At 36.0% G+C, this 21,238-nt stretch overlaps 1 protein-coding gene across 1 annotated transcript in view; it reads right to left on the reverse strand.

Moving 5' to 3' along the window:
- LOC131991461 (CD151 antigen-like) overlaps positions 1–17,809 on the reverse strand; it is a 32,651-nt gene extending 14,842 nt beyond the window's left edge. Inside the window, exons 1-3 of the mRNA XM_059356920.1 lie at positions 17,673–17,809; positions 13,327–13,411; positions 6,862–7,053 (exon numbers count right to left, since the gene is read on the reverse strand). Coding sequence (XP_059212903.1) covers positions 6,862–7,053; positions 13,327–13,410 — 276 coding nt within the window. The 5' untranslated portion in view covers position 13,411; positions 17,673–17,809. The remainder of the gene's footprint in view (positions 1–6,861; positions 7,054–13,326; positions 13,412–17,672) is intronic.
- Between the last annotated feature and the right edge of the window lie 3,429 nt (positions 17,810–21,238).

Genomic DNA, 21,238 nt, shown 5'->3' on the forward strand with positions numbered 1-21,238 from the left:
AGGAATGTGTTTAAATATCCTTTTTCATCCTTCTCTTCTGCCCTTGTTGAAGCCTTAAAGACTGTCTTAAAGAAATGAGTGATGATCATAACTAAGTCATGAAAGGCTCATCAGGTTGCAGAGCAGGCAGCTGCGAGCTGAGCAGCCTGACAGAAAATGAACTATGAAGCAGCGGCCTCTTTAACCTTTGCCGCTGCTCACAGCTCTGCCAGCCTGTTGCCTCATATGAATAATATTCAATCCAAAGAAAGTGAAACACCAAATATAGTTAGATAAGAAAAAAACAAATGCAAAGTGGAATGAAGAGAAAATAGAGGCGCTGAAAGTCAGACAGTGAGACAGAAAGTGGAACGAGTGCTCCAGTTGAGCTTTTGTCCTTTTCAAAAAAGTTTTTTTCTAAATCAAATTGGTACATTCCTGACTTTGACACAATTACATCCTATACACTAAATAACCTATTGTAAAGTAGTGTACAGTGCTTCACCATTTGTTCAAATGTTGTTTTCGACAATATATTTACATTAAAGTCCTAAATTAGACATACAGATACAACTGGCTGATAGATAAAAAATTAAAACCCTAAAAAATTGGTGCTTTTCTCTTTTTTATACACTATTGGTATGGACTGTTAGTCAAACAAAACAACATTCCAACATTTCATGAAATAAATTATTAATTGTTAATTAAGAAAACAATAATTAATTGAAGCTCTCTTTTACATAAAAAAACAAAAGTTATAATTATAATAAATTAAATTTGTAACTTTATTGCAGATGAATCATTACCACTGCTGGTTATTACCTACTGTCTTCGGTTCGGTTTGTTTGTCTGTCAGCAGGATTATGGGAAAAACTACTGGCAATATTTTTATGAAACTTGGTGGAGGGGCAAAGGAAGAACCCATTACATCTTGGAGCAGATCAATTTTTTATTTTTTTTATTTTAGCTTGGTGGAGGTCTGCGCTCTCAAAGTCTTAAAGTTCATGTGGGACAACCATTTTAAACAAAACATTAATCGCATAGAGAAATTTATACAAATATATAGACCAATCATTTGTATTAAAACATTGACAATGCGACTGCATGCTGGTTGCAAAATATCCGGACTGCCAATAAGAACATTGTGATCATAAAAGAAAAAGCAAAAAACACTACTTTTTCACAGGACTTTTTCTTTATTTCACTGTTAAAATGTTCTCTTGATATTATAACAACTTGTCACTCTGGGATAGGCAAGTATAAAAAATGTATATGTAAATGTATAAAATAATAATGAAATGTATATCTATAAAAATGAAGACGTGTGTGCGCAATTGTGTGAAGCTAGAGTGACGTGTTCTGATTAAAAATTGACAAAGCAATTGTCAGTTGAACCCTTTTATGACTAAAAACCACAATTTTTATAGCAGATAAATAATTTTTGATTTAAAAAAAAAGTAGAGACAGAGAAGAGGGGACAGACAAAGAGACAAGAAAGACAATAGAGACAGGACAAACGAGGATAAAGACAGAGATAGCATGAGAAAGAGATTATGTAAAGAGAGAGAGGGAGAGAACAACAGAGAGACACTGTCAGACTTGTAATATTTCGGGTCAAACTGTATGAAGTCAGTTTCTCCACAGGTGGATCCAGCCTCTGTTAGTACTGCTTTCCATTTGGCTCGGTCATTTGGGAGGAAAGCGTTTCTCCTTCCTCTCCCTGAGTCATTACACTGTTCTGTCGCTTTTCTCCTACAAAACAATGAAGCTGCGTTTGCAGACACGCACCACACCCCTCTTCCCGTGGGAGAGTTTTCTTCTTTTTCTCTTTATCTTACTGACCTCGCTCATACTTTGTGTAGTACAAACATCCTTAACAGCCTTACAGAAAGCCTGATATGGCCTTTCCTTTAATCAGCTGCAGCTAGTTTATTTAAGCCTTACCGCTGCAGATATTCTAGTGATGCTATGGCTGGTTCAGCTTTTTTGTGGTTAGAACTTGTGACCTTTAGGCTGCAGGGTAGTGTTGCCAATCACAGCTGCTCTCATGTACTCTCAGCAGGTAGCAGGCGCTCTCCACATACAGAAAAACAATTACTCTACCCCCCCACCACCACCACCACCCTGCCCTTATGTTTGCCCTCTTTAACAATCCCGATAGCATCTCTCCTTGCCGACAAGTTCATTGCTTCACTGTGATTCATCGACCTAATCTCAAGTCTTCAGGATGCACCGAGCGTTTCAAAACTACACAACACACGGGACGAGAGGTGGTGAACACATCTCGATTTACGCACAAGTGCTGAGTTATAAATCAAATAATCTGGACGTAGTGGGGACTTCATTTATTGTGTACACGTAGATCTACAGACTTTTCAATTAAGTTTTATAGCCTCAGCAAAAATTCCCATACTGGCTGCTCTGGTTTCCTTAATATTCAATGAGGAAAAGGCATCAGACGCTCTCTTAAAAATCACAAAATATAAAGCAATCTAGTCTTGTTTGTGCATGTGATAGTAACAGTATAATTAGTATTTCTCTATGGTCTCTGAAAATGTCGACTCATCCAGGAAGTAGAATATCTAGATTAAAGTCAAAATAAACTGGTTTACTACTGACTTACTATTGAAAAATAATTTTAAAAGAAGTTTGTTTTTTTGGTTCTGTTAATGATGCCTAAAATGCTTGACATTGAATATAATGAGTTGTATCTGTGCAAAGTTTGGCACTAGAGAGGAGTTTTCACTTTTCTTCTACTGAAAAGGTTGATGTCTGTGTACTTTCTATGTCCGAGATTTAAACATATGCCAGGCAAGCTAGATAAGGTACGTGAAAACTTTGAAAGCTAATCAAAAGCCAGAAAAATCTGAAACCTCCAGCACAGAGCAAATTTATCAGTACAGAGAGCAAAAACACGCTGAAGCATCGTAACAGATATTATTCTATGTTTGACATCCACTCACACTGTAAGCTACTGCCAGTTACAAGCTAACAAAGCAAAGATGCTAACTAGACCATCCTGATACGTCTGCTAGTTTTCAAATTTTGGTCCTGACAGACTCCGAGTCTGAGTCCGAGTCTGACTGAAGCTCAAATATGTATGGCTGAATGTATGTACAGCTGCAATGATTAGTAGATACATCGATTCATTTATCGACTGAAAATATATTGGCATCTTGCTGCTGACTATTTAATTTTAGTATTTTTTTCAGCAAAAAAGACAGTTGCTGGTGTCATGCTTCTTGAACGTCAGAAATTAAATGCTCCTCTTGCCCATACATGATTTTTAGACTGTTGGTCAAATAATACAATATTTGAAGACGCCACTTTGGGCTCTGTGAAATTAAAGAGGGTGTATTTCACTTTTTTTTCTGACATTTTATTGGCAAAACATTAATGGAGAAACTAATGAACAATTTAATCTATAATGAAAATCGCCAGATTCAGAATTTCTTAATGAGGTAGAAAGTGTTGATATGCTTTAAGCCACTTTGCAGTTATTTCTTCAATATGGAAAAACCATGTTTAAAAATATATTAGTAATCGCAGAGTATTTTACATACATTAAATGTGTCTGAAAGGGAGACTTACAGTTCCACTTGCCTTTGTCTGAATACTACTACTGCATTCATGCGCATCCCGAACAGAGTTCAATTACAAGTGCTTTTTGTTTCAGTTGTTACACGTTTTGAAATGATCACTGAGGCAGACAGTAGTTGCATTAATTCTACTTAACTGACCAAAAATCTAGAGAATAATACTTTTATTGTTCTTCTTGCTACCTCATGAATACCACATATAAATACACCTGGTGGGAACTGGCTATATTTTGGCATCTGCCTAGCCTCAACCTTAAAATATCTGCCTGTGCCGAATTCTTGTATACTCGTCTCCGGTGAAGAGAAGATAATGCTGAAGATGACGCATGTTCTTGCAAAGGCTTATACGACACAAACATTTGAGCTGCACCCACAGTGGTGCATGCATAAATTTAATGGTGAGATGTGTGGCTGCGGGCCTGAGCAGTGTGTGAACAGTGCAGTGTTTCTGGGTGTTTGTGCATGAGTGCATATTGAGTGCCATGCAGGTCTGTTGGCAAAACCCTGAGCTATGTGCAGAGTGTGCCAAATCAAATATGGGCACACACGCTCCTACTGTATGAAGTTTTTGTTTTGTCTGAACTGAACCCAATCGAGGCTGACAAGTCACACCGTGGTGTGTGTGGCACCACATTGTCCTTCTAACAACCTATCATTCTGGAAGTAATTTAGTGTCCCACATTTATTCTTCTGCATTTTCTAGGGTGGAAAAGCAGATAAACCTCAGTGAATAATTTAATGTATATCCTACTTAAAAATATGCAGCTCTGCCTGTTTTTCTGTCCGAGTTGAGTTTTTCTTTCAAAAAATTTCCTCGTTTACCTCGACAATGAATGTTAATTTGTACGTCTTTTGTGGCTTCACATCTGCTTATTATCACCACATGTAAAAAATGTTTTGTTTCTTCCAACAATGTGCTTGTTAGCCATCTGGCTGGAGGCGAGACAGAGAGTTTGCCAGTGAACAAGTTACTGCTTCATGTCGAACACAATAACAGGCAGCAAATAAGGAGCCTGTGTGATGCAGAACCAGTGTTTCCCTTTGTTCTGTTCCTGGGCAGGTGGTGGCCAGGGACAAAGTTTGAGAAGAACACATTCTTTGAAAAGAAGTTCATTCCCTGGGGCTATTCGACTCTGAATGGTAAAACTTTGGCACTTTAAGGTATATTCTGCTTCCAGTTTGACTTGGTTTTGGTATATTGTGTGGATTTTATCTTGGTTTTATCATTTGGTATGCTGTCCTGCCTGTCCACTCACCAAGGCAAGTTCCAGTGTTTGTTCATAACAGAAATAAAGGTCAACACAGTCAAACAAGACTGGTGTTAATATTTTGTTATTGATTGTACCTTTGGTTGGGGTGGCTGCATCTTTATTTCTCTTTTAAGATACATTTTTTCAGCATGTGTGTCCATATAGCATTTTTTCTGGCATAAAAGTACTGGGGAGGGCTTCATCCCTGCGCTTTTTTTGATGGAGGTGCCAGTTTTGTTTGTATAACAATATCTTGACAACATATCCATACTCCAACCACTGTTATATGATAGACTAGCATCTCCCTTTGCTTTATATTATGGATTTGAGCTTGACAAAAGCACAACACACTCCAAAAACATTCAGTGTCCGCTCAATCTGCTTCCACAAATTAGCTTATCAATCGTTTTTGTGATCATTTCTGTCAGACATACAGTCATGGAAAAAAATATTAGACCATTGTTTTCTTCTATTTCTTTTTCATTTTAATACCTGGTACAACTAAAGGTACATTTGTTTGGACAAATGTAATGACAACAACAAAAATGTCTCATAAGAGTTTAATTTGAGAGCTGATATCTAGACATTGCCCATGATTTTCTTGGCAATAACCAAAATCATTATCAAGAAAACCATGGAAAATGGCTAGATATCGACTTGTAAATTAAACTCTAATGAGCTATTTTGTTTTTATCACTATATTTGTCCAAACAAATGCACCTTAAGTTGCACCAGGCATTAAAAATTAACCAAAAAATTGAAGAAAACAATGGGTGGTCTAATCATTTTTTCCATGACTGTATGATACAGCTCCAACAAAGGAACTGGCATGCTCAACTCCGGTGTATATGAAGTCCACAGGTGCAGACTCAAAAATCAAACATGGGAAATTAGGTTGTCAGGACTCACAGATAAATATATATTAAAAAAAATAATATTGCACAGGAGCAGAAGAAAATTAAGTATTGTAGCCCTTGGCTTTCCTCAGCTGAGGAATTCATCTATAAGAGCACTTCTCACTTGTATGACACATATGACACATTTCAGGACAGTAAGACATTGTCAGAACAAGGTTCTCCTACTTTTTCCCTCCATCTAACATATGATTTGTTGCCTGAAAAGGAGCGACAGTGACAACACCTGCGCTTTTCTTAAAAGTTCCGAGATTGTCAACTAGAATGCAAAAGTCAGAGCACTCTGAAGAAAAATACTCTTGATGCAGTAATTATTGTCAATGCATCTGCATAGGCTTTCTCCTCATTGGGAACTATTGAAAAAGGCAATAGTGTTAAGAAAAAAGAAAAGAAAAAAAATATATATGTATATATGGACACTCAGCCCAAAGGTTAATTCCTTGCTTTCCCTTTTTTCCACATCTTTAAGACCCATTAGTCAAACTAAATTGACGATGGTAATAATGTCGTCTTCAAATGAATGGTGGTGCTGGTGATGGTGGCAGTAAAAAAACAAATCACAGAAAAAATATGCATGCCATATATAGCAAACTCTTACTGCCCCACTGTTTGGTTAAATGGTCTACTAAAAACCTGAGTTAATCTGGTTAGTCACATTAGACTGCTATTATTTTGAACACTACTGTATGATTGGTTGCCTGAAAAGGAGCGACAGGGACAACACCATCATCTCCATGAAAAGATCAGAAATGTTTAACTAAAAGCATAAAACTCTGAAGAAAAAGATGCTGGTCGCAATGCTTTTTCTCTAGACAGCTGCATACACTTTCTCCTTATTGGGAACTATTAAAAAAAGACAATAGTGCTCAGAAAAAAATATATATGGACACTCAGCCTTAAGGTTAATTTCTTGCTCTCCCCTTTTTCCACATCTTAAAAGACCCATTAGTGAAACTACAATTGGTGATGATAATAAAGTTGTCATCCAATGAGGGGGTGCCAAATTATGCATGCCATATATAGCAAGTTCTTGCTGCCCCATTGTTTGCTTTAATTGTGTTTTGTGAGTGCTGTTGTGTGCAGCTCCTATCGTCTCTCTGCCCTGACGTGATCTCTTACCACTCGCAGTAGCCTCCTCTGCTCCTTGAAGGTGGCACAGCAGCCCAGCACGCCTGTTACCATGACGATGGCTCCGGCCAGGACCAGTATGTAGGCGGAGGCAGCGTAGGTCTTGGAGGAGAGAAGGCTGATGTAGTCGCTCTTCTCCACCAAGGTCCAAACACCCACCGCCATCACAACACCCCCTGCCAACTGGGAGAAGAGCACATGATAAGAGTCCAGCACAAAAGACTCACAGCACACTGAACGATACAAAGGAGACAAAACCTGAGACTGACAAAGAGGTTTAAATTATTTATCACCCAAGTCAGCTTCAAAGTGACGAAGGAGAAGAAATTAATGCCTGTCAATGGCTCAGTGTGAGCTGATAAAAACGACCCACCGCTGCCACAGGAGATAATCTAATCTTGAATCAGTTTGTGCTGCAAGATAATTGTGAATGAGCCGAATGGAGCTGCTCTAGTCACTAAGCCAGGGGCTGTCACTGCTACTGTGACAGGTCTGATAAAAATATACACTCAGCTACGGCTGCAGCAATTAGTCGATTGACAGAAAAGCTGCAAATATCATGATCATTTAAAATTTTTCTTATGACTAATTTCCCTGACATTTAAATTAAGTTTAAACTTGGACTACTTGACATCTAAAAGTAAGAAAACACTCAGAAAACAATCAAAAAGTATCGTATAAGGTTAAAGATATTGTCCAGACTTTTGAAATCATTAACCCCATTTTTTAATGACCAAAATGTGTTTTAAATGCCGCTAAAATGTGTGATATTATGCACAATGCATTATGAATATTGCACATTATCCTACAAACCATGACAAATAATCTTAAATAAAAGTTAACAAATAGCATTCATTGAAAATTAGGGCTGGGCGTAACTCAATATGATAGATTATTGTCTGTTAATGGAATCAAATTGTAATTTAACCATATATGGGGATGTTCTGATACACAAGTTGTCTTAATTAACAATAACAAGCACAGGCAGGCTCAAATTTCTCCAAGAAAAAAATGCATGTTTGTATGCATAATTATACATTTAATTTCTCTATAATTTTAATCAAAATAATTTATTTGGCCTGGAAGTTCTTATGAAATTAAAAAATATTCACTTTGTAATTAACTCATACAGCAGTATCCAAAAAGAGGCTTTACCATGTGGTTATTTTATATTTATTTAATTACCAGAAAACAGGCTATATTGTTATTAATAACGTTATTGAGATAGGAAACTACCTAAATTGGGAAGAAGATTTTGGCCATATCTTCCAGCCCTTCACAAATGAGAAGATTTGCTGCTTTCTTTGTCATTTATGGCAGTAAATTTAACATCTCTTGGTTTTGGACTGTTGGTGAGACACATTAAGGAAATTAAAGATGTCACTTTGGGTGTTTTGAGAAATTGTAAATAGCTTTTTTATATAGACTAACAATTAACTGCAAAAAAAACAAAAATTAATAAATAGAATAATCCATATTTTCAGTGCTTTTTTCCCCACAGTTGTTGGTTGGGGAAAAGGCCTTTTTAAAAGATTTTGAGATGCAGGACTGTAACCCTGCAGAGTAATCAAATGGTTTAAAGTCTGAGGAATTATAAAGCATCAAGTGAATCCGAAGACTGAGACAGCATAAAATCAATGCTTCAAACCAGCACATAACTGTCGTAGTCAGACATCTTCAGCCTTATGCAAAATAACAGTTTAAGAGAATATGAGGGAAATTAAATCAGTATGATATCAATATGACGAGTCAGCAGATGGTGCAGCACTGCCACGGAAATCTGTCACTGTGCCAAAGCCGTCAATCCAACAGCCGCCGGACTAATTTAGATTTAATTTTTAAAAGAGGGAAGATTTCATTTATGAGAAAGGGGAAGACGATGGCTATGGAAGCTAGACACTGAGTCACACTGTACCACACCCAGAGACAGTGTGGCTGGAAAACACACAGAACAACAGTGTTGAGAAAGATATTTCAGTCAACACTCTTTATTTACTACTTATATTTTATACAGTAACCACAGGGGTTTTACTGGCTACTGAGCAGGAGCAGTAATTAGCTTCTGTTACTACACTGGACATGTTCTTTATTTTAGTGTGTCTTGTTTTAATGTTCACTTCTATTGTAGTTCATAGGTTCAGTTTAAAACACAACCTCAGTCTACAAATGTCCAACAATTTCATGTTAGAGGCATGCAGACGATACGCCTATTCAGGAGATAAAACTCTATTTATCCTGGGGGAAATCTTTGTCCAACAGTGGCAGTGCAAAGTAGAAAGAAGTTTTTGGTCATGACAACTTAAATCAAGAGTTACATATAACCTCCAGCTACTTGAGGAGTTTCCCTTTAAGATGTTTGCACATCACAAAAGTGAGAATATCAAATGATATTATTTTTAAAAGCCATATTAAATAGTGAATTTTGTTTGTTGATATCATGAAGGTTCTCGCTGCTCTGTTAAAACCCTCTTGCTACCCACAGAAACATCCCAGCTCAGAGAGACACACACTGAAAAGTAAAATGGAGTTCAATCTTTCTAGTAATCATTCCATGTGGTGAACATGATGCTTGCTGTAGCTTTACCTGCTGTTAAAACTCAATGAACCACAAGAATTAGTGAATCACGTCCAAGTGTAATTGAAAGCTGTACAGGGAAAATTCAAACTTTGGCGACCTCCAGTGGCATCAAGAGGTACAAACTGGAACCTTTAAAACAGTCTAAAGAACCTTAAAAATAAGTTTAATTACACCTACAACAACAATATAATATATTACACCCACAACAACAATATAATATAATCACCTGTTAGATGGATGACACTCTCTTTCAATGTCTTCATGCAACAAACAAATACATAATACACATTTTATTCTAAACTTATTACCACATGTATTGCATTTACTAAGCGAGCAAAGTTTTTAATAATGGATTTGTTTCAATGGAAATGCACCGCACTGTTCAATCAGACTTATCTCCTCTGCCTTCAAGATTACAACGTTTGTTTACGTTCTCAAACACGGCAGATATGGATTTGAGGTATGATGGCTTTTCAAGTTCATTTTCCGTCTTATCGAGACCGTAGCAGTTGGTGCATGAAATGTCAAAGTGTAGATTGTCTTGAGAAAATGTTTCATTAATCCAGAATTTGTAAATAATTTCAACCTACAACCTCAAATAAGTGGACGATGTAATACTATACTTCACAAAAAACTTTGAAAATAAGCCCTAACTGAATTTGTTTCAAGGTTTTTACTTTATAATTTAAGAGCTCCATGGCTGCACTTTTAATTACATCACCTGGGGCCAGATGTATAACGATGCATGTGTACAAAAATTATGCCTTTTTCCCACAGAAAAACTGGCAATTATAACGAAAGAATGTACGCACCTCACACATATTTCAGAAGAGGCGTACACATGGTTTTAGCTGAGATGCTGGTGGTGTGATAATGAGGAGATTTAATCTAAGTTGAAGACGGGTATCATCATTTTTCGGTTGTTTGTCATTATTATGGATTGTGTTATGTCTGCAGGCTACACAGCTTTCTGAAAAATGCCAATCAAAGGCACATTTATAAAAGTAATTCTTAATTATTTGTAAATGATGAATTTCATTATTGCTTCAATTAACATTTCAGCCATCTTTTCCCTGTTAATGACTATTTCATTTGTTTTCAAGCACTTTGTAAAGCCAGTTTCAACATAAGCACTGTGAAGGAATCATTGATCCTTCTGACGTTTAATAATAATGACGATCAATGCAGCTTTGTAAAAACATACAATGAATTAGCGGTACAGATGCTACAATTCGCCATAGTCAGTGAAATAGCACTTTTTCTTTGCTGTATTTCTCATTGACATGTCTAATAAGTGGTGAAGTGGGCACAAGTACTGATGTTTAAGGGCATTTCTATATCCAACTGTGGGTGTTGAAGTAAGGTTTGAGCATGTCCGCCCCGGTTCCACAATGACTGAGATTTATAAGACAGAATCAGTGTACGTGCAGCTTGATAAATCTGGTAAAAAAGAATGCATATTTCTGTCTTTGTGCGAGCTTTAGTCATGAATATAAAGTTTTATGCATCTGCCCTCAGGTCTGCTAATATTATTTATCGAAGGACCTGAAGTTCTACTCCCTGCAGCAACCTACACGAGCCATATTTCAAAAAAAGGCGGACAAACAAACAGAAGGACAAACAAAAATCCATCTCATACTGCCAAAACACCTGTAATGCCTAAGAATCGACTTTCTTTTCAACTCAATTTTGTGTCTTGAATCAAAATTCAATCAAAGTAAACAAGACTTATGCTCCTCCTGAAGTACATGGACAGCAGCCATTGAGCAAAACACTTTAAATATAGTATTGCAGTGTGCTCATTTTGTTGTCTGAAGTTCAGTCTAGAAAATACTTTGTGCTTGCAGTAGCTGTGATGTACGTAGCTACACTAAAGTATTTGGAAAATCCTATTTTCAAACTAATATAAAAACAAGTGTGTATGAAAATAACTGCATTATCCTGAAATCTCCATATGGTTGTAACTCTGGCATGTGGCACAGAGAAGATTCAATATTGTTTGTCTGCCAGTATGAGAGGGATCTTATTTTATTGGCAGACAGATGATGATCACATATGGGCAGAGCTGTAAGTGTGAATTCACACTGAGAAAGAGTGAGAAAGAGAGAGACACTCTTCCTTTGCTGCTGCACTGATGTTTGGCTCTTATTTCACACGAAACCAGTTATTTGTAGTGCTTTTCTCCTGGAACACCACATTCTTGATACTGGAAAGTTTTGGGGGGGAATTAGGCTTTCAATGCATCTTCTGTGTCCTCTGTACAAATATGCAACTTGGCTTTGATTCCATGAACTGGAATAGCAGCAGGCATTCATCTGCTGCCTGAATAAGAAGGCTTTGTTGAAGGGTTCAGAAAGACTTTTATCAGCTATTTATGCCATGTAAAAAAGCATATTTTTCATTTCAGTATGAGGACATATTGTGTGCATGTGTATTGCTGTCCTTTTGTTTTGAAAGAAGACCCCTGTATTTTATAACTTGAAATATGCTTTGGTGTTGGATGTGTCTGAATTGCTTCTACTTTAATCAATATCACAGTTTGGCCTGTTTGGGGCTCTAATTCATGATCAAGACTTCTATGATAATCTCTCTGGCTTCTTTATTATAACGGATAAGTTACACTGATTTGTTTTAATTGGGTGTGAGCAGTAGACACATCAGAACCACTGAGAACTTGACTCACAAATTTGACCACTTTGACTTGAAAAAATTGACTCTGACTATAACACCAATGACTTGTGACTTCACTTGGATTTTAGCCTTTATGGCATGAAAAAACTTGATACCTTCAGCCAAAAGATGCTATATGCTATGAAAGTGCCACAACATCAGCACTACTTTTTTATGAAAAAAATATTATTATTACCGATGTCAAGCCATTTTCCATGGTTCTCTTGATTATGATTTTGGTTATTATCAAGAAAACCATGGAAAATGTCTAGATATCAGCTCTAAAATTAAACTCTTATGAGCTATTTTTGTTGTTATCATTATATTTTTCCAAACAAATGCACCTTTGTACCAGGCATTAAAATGAACAAGAAACTGAAGAAAACAAGGGTGGTCTAATAAAATCGAATCAATCGAATAAGAGGCCTATTATTTCAGACTTAAAAACAGTCTGAATACTTTTTAAATAAGGGCCTATTTCATCTCTTCACCTATCTTGATGGCAGCTATCATACAGTTAAAAGTGAAAATCTGATTTATCACCACTTGGGTTTTACTTTTGGTAGTTTTTCATCATTTCTGTCGTCCGTTGTGATAAAATACTCACCTAAGTAAGTGCTGTGGTCTGGGAAAACGAGAAAAATCACTATCATGAATTCTGAGCAGTCAGACCAGCAGGCAGGTTGTAAACAACTTATTTAACAGATTTTCCAAACCATTTTATTTGGAGGTAAAACTCAAAGGGAGTGCAGCAGTAATGTCACAGGAAATCTAGGCAAGAGCAAAAACTACGGTAAGAGCAGAAGGTCAAAGCTGAAGCAGGTTGCATGCTCACAATGTTGTTGGAAAATCATTTCATTGTTCTTCTTTGTTTTCTCTTCCAAACACAGTGCATTTGACCAACCTAGGAGTTTGTTTAAACCTGCATGATTGGCCTCTTTTTGGCTTCTTATTAGCCTCGCTGTGTTCCAAGATCTCAGCAGTTAACCTTGGTGAGTAAAATGCTATTACTATCGATAAAAAATGATAGCCAAACCAACAGACAAAAGCAATTGTATGAAAAGTTACACATCCAGATCATAAATGTTTAAAGACACACCTGCATTTTGGAAAGCATGCAGGTGCTTGAGAAACACTTTAGACCAACACAATCACTTTGGCAATTCAATTCCCCATACAGGCTCAACTATGACAGAATGGAAACTTACCCAAAAGAGAAAGTTGAAAGTAAACAGGAGGTATTTCAGGCAGATAGTTCCACACGTCTCCTTTTTCTCTTCATAGGCCCCCATGCTGCAAAAGACAGTTGATTCCAGGTGAGATATGACAATAACAAACAAACCCAGTCATTTTTAGTCAACACACTCAACTTAAATGTGATCAAGCAAAAATCTTGACATTTCTTGCAAAGAAATCTGTTGTTAAAGATAAATATGACAAACATGACTCCTCTGGTGACCTTCTGTGACCTTGTTTGTACTGCAAATAAAAACTTCTTTCTGTGGGCAAGTTTTGGTGCTGGTACTTAAACAACTCTTTCTTTGATACCTTAGTTTGATTTAGATTGTTGACACAGCAGTTGACGTCCAAATCGATATATATTTAAATGCTTTAAAAAAAAATAAATGTATTTCTTATTTAAAAAAGCAAAATATGGAGGTCCTCCTCTCCATGGACAACAATATAGAAGCATCGGAAAGCAGTGACTGTCACGCCAAAGTAGAAATAAGGAGACGATTTTTTTTAAAGGAGTGCTGAGCTTTGAAACAAATTAGACACTGTGACCACACTGTGAAATTATGACATACATTCTGGTGCAATAGTATCAGAAAGGTACCGAAGTAAAGTAAAGCACCAGATTATGTTATGATAAAGATTACCAGTTTGTTTAAGATCATGAACTCATGATCAAACTGAATTTGGGCTGTAAAAAATGTTATAATCTGCTGATTATTTTCTCGATCAAACATTCAGTCTATAGATTGTGACCACAGTGATTGAAGCTGTTTTTAATTGTCCAACCAGCAATCCAAAACCCATAAAAATTTATTTACTGTCATATATGAAAAAGACAAGCTGCAAACCCTCACATGCGAGCAGCTGAAACCAAAGAATATTGGGAATTTTTGCTTAAAAATAACTTAAAGTATTAATCAATTAAGAAAACCGCTGCAGATTAATCTTCTGTTAATTGATTAATTGTTGCAGCTCTAAATGGAATGATACCCTGATGTTTCTATGTGAAACTACTCCAAATAAAGTACAATGCGGATTAGAAGTTGGCAGCAGGAATGCCGAGTTAGAGCTTGAAATAAAAGCCAACCTTCCTTTTTATAGTGAGGTGCTTTTAACAAATGAGATGAAACAGGGCTAATGCAGAACATGAGGGAGGAGGCATTAGATCAGCAGTGTAGGCAGAATCACTGAGCTGAGTTATTACATGTGTATGCAGAGAGATCCATGACTAAGCACTGAGTAGGAGCTGAGAGTCCGCCAAAGGCTGGAAATTATAACTCCCCGCTGTAGTGCCTGGTACCAACAGCCAACGCTTTTAGAAGCAAAAACATCTTCTATTAACAGCAAATTAATATTTTCAAGAGGGCGTGTTAAAAGAAATCAAGTGGACAACAGCTTAAGATAAAACCTTGTACTTTAAAAAATGTTTAAAAATCTCACTTGCAGTTTTTTTAAAGCAGAAATGAAGACTGATTAAAGCTTATCCAAACAATCTATGTATTTAAACCACAGTATTAAAAGAGTCGTCTCTCGAGTTTGCCAGATTTATAGCTCCCATCGTAGAACAACACTTGCTACCTTCATGTAATCCTTGTTTCCCAAGTCTCACATCCTTTTTTTTTTTTTCTTAACCCCACAATTTTCTTGGCTTACTCTCCAGTCAAGCCCAGACTCGCCCCTCCTCTGACTGCCTCTTATCAAACTCTTCTTCCCCTCCCGACTCTCCCGACTGCACCCCCCACCCCCGCAAACACCACTGTCAATTCACATGAGTGCATGGCAAGAATGAGTGAGTATGTCTGGGCTCTGTCTGGTGACCATCTGCAAGAGTGGGACCACTTAGCGTGATCTTGTTAATTAAATTCAAACAAGACTGAATTGGCAATTTTACTTTTTAAAGCCGGAGAGAAAACAGCTGAGTCAAGACAGGAGCTTGGCTTTATAAGATGTTTTGCAACCACTTCAGAAGAAATATCCCACCTTCATGGAGGGTTTAACTTTGGAGAATAATTGAGTTTCATAATTATGCATCTTATTCGCTTTAGTTTAATTTGGGACGTGATATCATTACTCAAGGGCACATTAAACAACGATGTTGCCTGGTGAATAAAGCCGAGGTATATGTCACCTGTCTGACACACTCACCACAAACTGCATTGAGTGAGATAATGGCTGACTCGTCTACCCCAGGAGATTACAGTGGGGAAATACTTGGAAAAGGTCCAGAAACGTAAAGTGATTTATTCAAGTGGTATAGATTTCGCAGGTAGGTGATGGTGGATGGTGTTTTCATGCTTTTTGTAGGAATAAAATGCTAAATTACTGCAATTTTGACCACAAACCACCAGTTTAAGGCTATAATATTATCAAACATAGAATAAAACATTCATTCCATCTACAAGTTGTCATCTTTACATCATTAGGAAAGATTACAGACAAATAACTTGTATTTATTTTGTGCATATATCTTCTTTTTATTTTACTGTAAACCACCAGTTCGCTTAATATAGTAACTACAATATAAACAATATTGCAAAGCTATTTCTTAAATGTATTAATATTCTGACAAAGAACAAACATATTAAACAAACAAAATTTATACTGGTTTGAAGTTATTGTTTTTAAGAATAAATTAAATTTCTCATTTCACTCAATATTAATTTCTCTTTTATAGGCAGCCAGCTCATTTCAGAGTGCACTTTAAAATTAAATACCCTTCCTGTTCTGAGCACACAAGGCTGTACAGCAATAATTTGTCTTTTATTTAAAGGAACAAAATGAGTTTTTGTTAACATGGCTAACCCTACTGTTCACCCACATCGTTTTAAAGTCAGATAATCTCTTACACAGTTTACAGATTCAATGACAAGTCAATCCATCAGCAGTGAACTATTTTAATAATTGATTAATCCTTTTCCTTAAGTGCTAGCTTTTTCAAAATTATAAATTGCAAATAGAATACTTTGGATTTTGGACTGTTGGTTGGACAAAAGACTTTGAAAAAGTGATTTTGGTCTCTGGGTATCTGTGATTAACAATGGAGAAAACAATCCACAAAGCAGTTAACAATTAAAACAATTGTTTGGTGCAGCACAAGTTTAGATCATTTAAATGGTTCTGACAACAGGCAAATCCAATATTTTAACTTCACTGTCCACATCAGACTGTAAATAAAGTCTATAATCCACACTGTCAGCAAGCTACCGAGTTAAGAAGCCACATAGGAGACTCAAAATGTAATTTCAATTGGACATGGATCTGCAGCTGGATTATCTGATTTTATGTCAAATTTAATTTTGGCTCTGAAGTTTTGGGGGAAACAGGTGCGATGGAAATCCAGCATAGAAACAAAGGAGAATCCTGCAAATTTTTATTATTTGGTTTTATTATTCTTTAGGTCTTAACTATTACAATTAGATTGGCAAAAAAATTCCCTCCTGGTAAACTGAATAATGCAGGACAAAATAATAGGTAAAAACTAATTCACTTAATAATAGTTCCTGTTTGAAATAGTTCTTCTACTTACGACTTACTTACTACTACGTTTGTTAGTCCAGACTTGGAAAAAACAAGTAATCTCATTTTAGATGACAGATCTGTGCTGCCAGTCTGAACACAACCTTCATCTGTCAAGACAAACTAAGTTCTGGTCAAAATGAGTCACTTTTAACTCATATTAAATCACACCCATCACCTTTATTAACCGACTGGGAAACCACCAGGTGTTTCTGACTAGCTTCTGTGTAAAAACTATACTAAAACAATAATAAAATGTGGTTATTATTAATCAGTATGTTACCTAACTACAAGGAAACGTTAGCTATCTTAACGTCCCCGTTACAACCGGTCCTAACGGCTGTAAAACCTCTGGAAATTGAACTCCTGTTGTGGCTTTTGTAAAGGGTTTGAGTTAACAAAAAACATCTATAAACCTTGTTTTAGTAGCTTAGGATAAGCTCCATCATGTGTTTATTTACAGAATGACACATTAACATAAAAAAAATCAGTTTTGTATGTTTTCACGATGATTTTCAACTGACGTTACAGCGCATCTTCTCACCGGTTGAAGCTAACGCTAAAGTTATACCGTCTCTCGCTGACATCTGATCTGATGATGGGGGGAAAAACACCTACTTTATTAAGCCGAGTAACTTTTAAAAAACGGCAACAATATGGTAAAGCCATGTTTAATAACCTAGCTTTTCTGAGAAACTGCTAAATGTTTCGCCTGTATGGTAAAACGACAGTAATGCTGCCTTGTCCGGATAATGCGACACCGCAGAGTGGAGCTAACATATCACTTCCTGTTTCCACTTACCTGCCGAATCTTTGATCTTCTGTCGATGAAAAGCGATGAAATGTGTAAGAAAAGAAATATTCCTATATGTCGTCTGTTTTCATGCCACTTTGACCGGACAAAGGCCTCACCGACAGCCCGAGTTAATGTGGAGGAGATCCCAGTGGTGAGCTGAGGGAGGGAGAGAGGCTGGAGCTGCTGCTGACTCCACCCCGGGCCACCTGCATGTTTCTGGGTTTCACTGTCCCGGGGCCATGCTTCTGTGATCACACAGAGGGAGGAGGGAAAACAGGGGAAGGAAGTGTGTTTGACAGGATTTAGGTTTATTTTAATCATCTTCAAATCACAAAAACACTGATTACGACAATTATTTTCAACATCTTCCGCCGCAGGCTGAAGACCTATCTCTTCCAACAATACCTCGGTTAAGTCATGGTCACCTAACAGATATATATATATAAACTCTTATTCTTTTCTCTTCTTTTCTTCTTTAACATATAGCACTCCTTAGCAATGACAGTTAGCTCTTAAAGTTATGTACTTACTCGATTCCTATGGTCTATGTCTCCTACCATCAGGTTGAATGCACTTATTGTAAGTAGCTTTGGACAAAAGCGTCTGCTAAATGACATGTAATGTAAATTTTGGTCATTTTTGCGATTGTGGGGTATTTTGCTTCATCTTTTTTCAGACTAGTTAAAAGAAAACATCCAAAATACACATTTAGGTGAGTTGTTTGTTCTTTTTACCACATTTTGCCAATTTCAGATTTCTTTATATATATTCGTCACCCTGTTAAAATAATCGCCTCACTAATTTTTTCAAGTTTTGCAGGAAACACAAAAAACTTCACCAAAAGTGTAACATATGACATTTATTGATCATTTCACTCTAGAAGAATGTAACAAAGGATGGCTATTGGCATAGTAATAACACTGTGTGTAAATTATGTAACTTAAGAAAAATAAATTACTTTGAACATGCCTTTGTGACTTAAGCAAGGTATGGTAACACTTTATTTTGAAGGTGTCTACATAAGAGTCACACAAGCCTGTCAGAAACATGACATGACAAGTATCATGAGCATTAATGTTACTTCAAAGTGTCATTAATGTTCATGACACATCCCATGTCATGTTTATGACATGCTCATGTCACTCTTATGTAGACACCTTAGAGTAAAGTGTTACCAATATTAGTGTCAACAATAAAACACTGATAAACTAAACTTATAACTTAACAATCTCCCTCTATTTGTCAAAGAAGTGATGATCTTAAAGGGGTAAAATCACATGATCTGATCAACTGAGGATGTAGGCGATTTTACCAGGAGGAGATGATTTAGGCAACATAAACAATTTTGACAAAAAATGACTTAGCCGATTATTTTAACAGTGTGACAAAGATTAGGGGTCACATCCTTTACAAGTAAGAATCAATTCAAAACAAATAAGTAAAATAAAGGTATACAGAAATAAAATCAAAAGTAAATCAAATAAATTGTAAAGCAGAGTGTCCCAATTGAGGCAGATCATTCTGAGCTATGATACAAACCCTCTTGTGAGAATGGTGCAAATATTCAAACCGACATATGACAAAAAGGGTTCCCATTTTTTACGAAAGGCATCATCGTTGCTGTGAAGTTTACATGTCAAATAGTCCAACACAACATATTCAAGTAAAACCCTTTGTCACTGAGGCTGAGTGACAAAGGGCTGAGATGGAGTTTTATCTGTGATCCAATTCAAAAGAATACTCTTTCTAGCACAAAAAGTTTCTAGCACAAACCAAAGATCTTAAAACATTTTTTTTAAAACTTGTCAGTGATGGACATATCAGATATACCAAGTAGCAATTATAAAGGGTTACTATTGCTTTTGATAGACAGAATCTTATTAATTTCCTGCCCTATAATCCGTCAAAACTGCTATACTTCTGTACAATAACACAAACAATGTGTCAGACTAACAGTTTCTATCTTAGACTTGGGGCACAATGGAGATGCATTAGGGTTATATTTATGATCTTGAGAGGGAAATATATGAACCCTGTGTAGGAGCTTCAGTTGCATAGCTCTTACTCGGTTACAAACATTCATTGTTTTAGCACTTTCTTTAAATTGCTTATAAATTAACCAAAATGTTGCATTAGATAATGCCTCATCTGCATATTTAAACATAAAACTTCATAAAAGTTGTTATATGTTGTCTTAATTGTCTTAATATAAATAACCTGATCAACTGGGGAAGTTTCATGGTGATATCTATTGAGGTTTTGTGTTTTGTTTGTCTACCCTATTCACCCATAGTGTCTTACAAAATGTATGGGATTTTACACATCTTTAAAGGTCTTTTCTCTCAAACTCTAAGCCAATTATCTCCAATTCACTACCACTTATATACATCAAACTTTTCATCCCTATCTCTTTTCTGAAGGTTTTTACATAGGGCTTGGTTTATGTATCAGCCTTAGGCTGATTGAAAAAAAAGAGAAAACTCCCTCTGTATAACCTTTGACTCTAATATGTCAACATAAGTGTTTTGAACATGGTTTTATCCAATTTTGCGATTTCTGTTCTGAAAATCAATGCAACATAGCATATATTTAATAAAAAATAAATAGTGCCTCATTTACATATGTAAACATACCCCAAGAATCCAGTTGAGGTCATACAATCTAATGAATTAATTAAAAATGATTATCACTTCATATGTTATATTTCAAGTTAGTTAAGTAATTAATAATATGATACAAATTGACTTATTATTCTGTCTAATAATCATGCTAATTTCCAGATTTATCGATCAGGTAAATCTGTGACATTTGGCTGTTGAATAAAATTGACTTGATAGTGGTTCAGTTATTTTCCAATTTAACATTGTTTCTACAAGTAGGTAAGTTGACTAGTCAGTATTGGGGCAAATGTTAAACCTACTTCTCTGCATGGGTAAAGGGTTCAGTATTGTTTGTTTATGTGTGTAATAATGCACACTCACCACCAGATGTCAGTGGTTTATTCTGGCTTGATTCCAGATACCCTTCCTAGAAGCATTACCGTAATCTTGAATGGAAATGTAACCAAGAAAGCCTCAGAAAGGCTCAGACAGCATCCATTTATAACACATCATCAGTTACTCATACGTAGTTACAGTCCTAACCTGTTGTCTGTTGTAATAAATGTCAGACCAAAGTGAAATAAACAACTTTATAGAGCATATTAGTCCAAAAGAAAAGGATTTTACAACATTTATTTTGGCATTTAAGTTTGTTTTATTAAAAAAACAAAAAACAACTCATTTCATACATATCATTTCAGTAACATGAGTAGATATTACCAGAAATTAAATATATGTTAAATTTAAAAAAAATTATAATAAGTAGAGAAATAAAGTCCACGATAAAATGAAAAAAAATATATCAAAGTAACAATCTTTATCAGATTTTCCCCCAGTGGAAATCACTTTTGTTACAGTTGTTGCTGTACAAAAAATACAGTACATACGTAAATAAAATAAAGATTAAAAAGGCGCTATAAAAAATAAACAATATTAAATACAAATGCAACAAGCCTTAAGTAAAGACATATG

The sequence above is a fragment of the Centropristis striata genome, chromosome 2, assembly GCF_030273125.1.
Source record: "Centropristis striata isolate RG_2023a ecotype Rhode Island chromosome 2, C.striata_1.0, whole genome shotgun sequence".
Taxonomy (NCBI): domain Eukaryota; kingdom Metazoa; phylum Chordata; class Actinopteri; order Perciformes; family Serranidae; genus Centropristis; species Centropristis striata.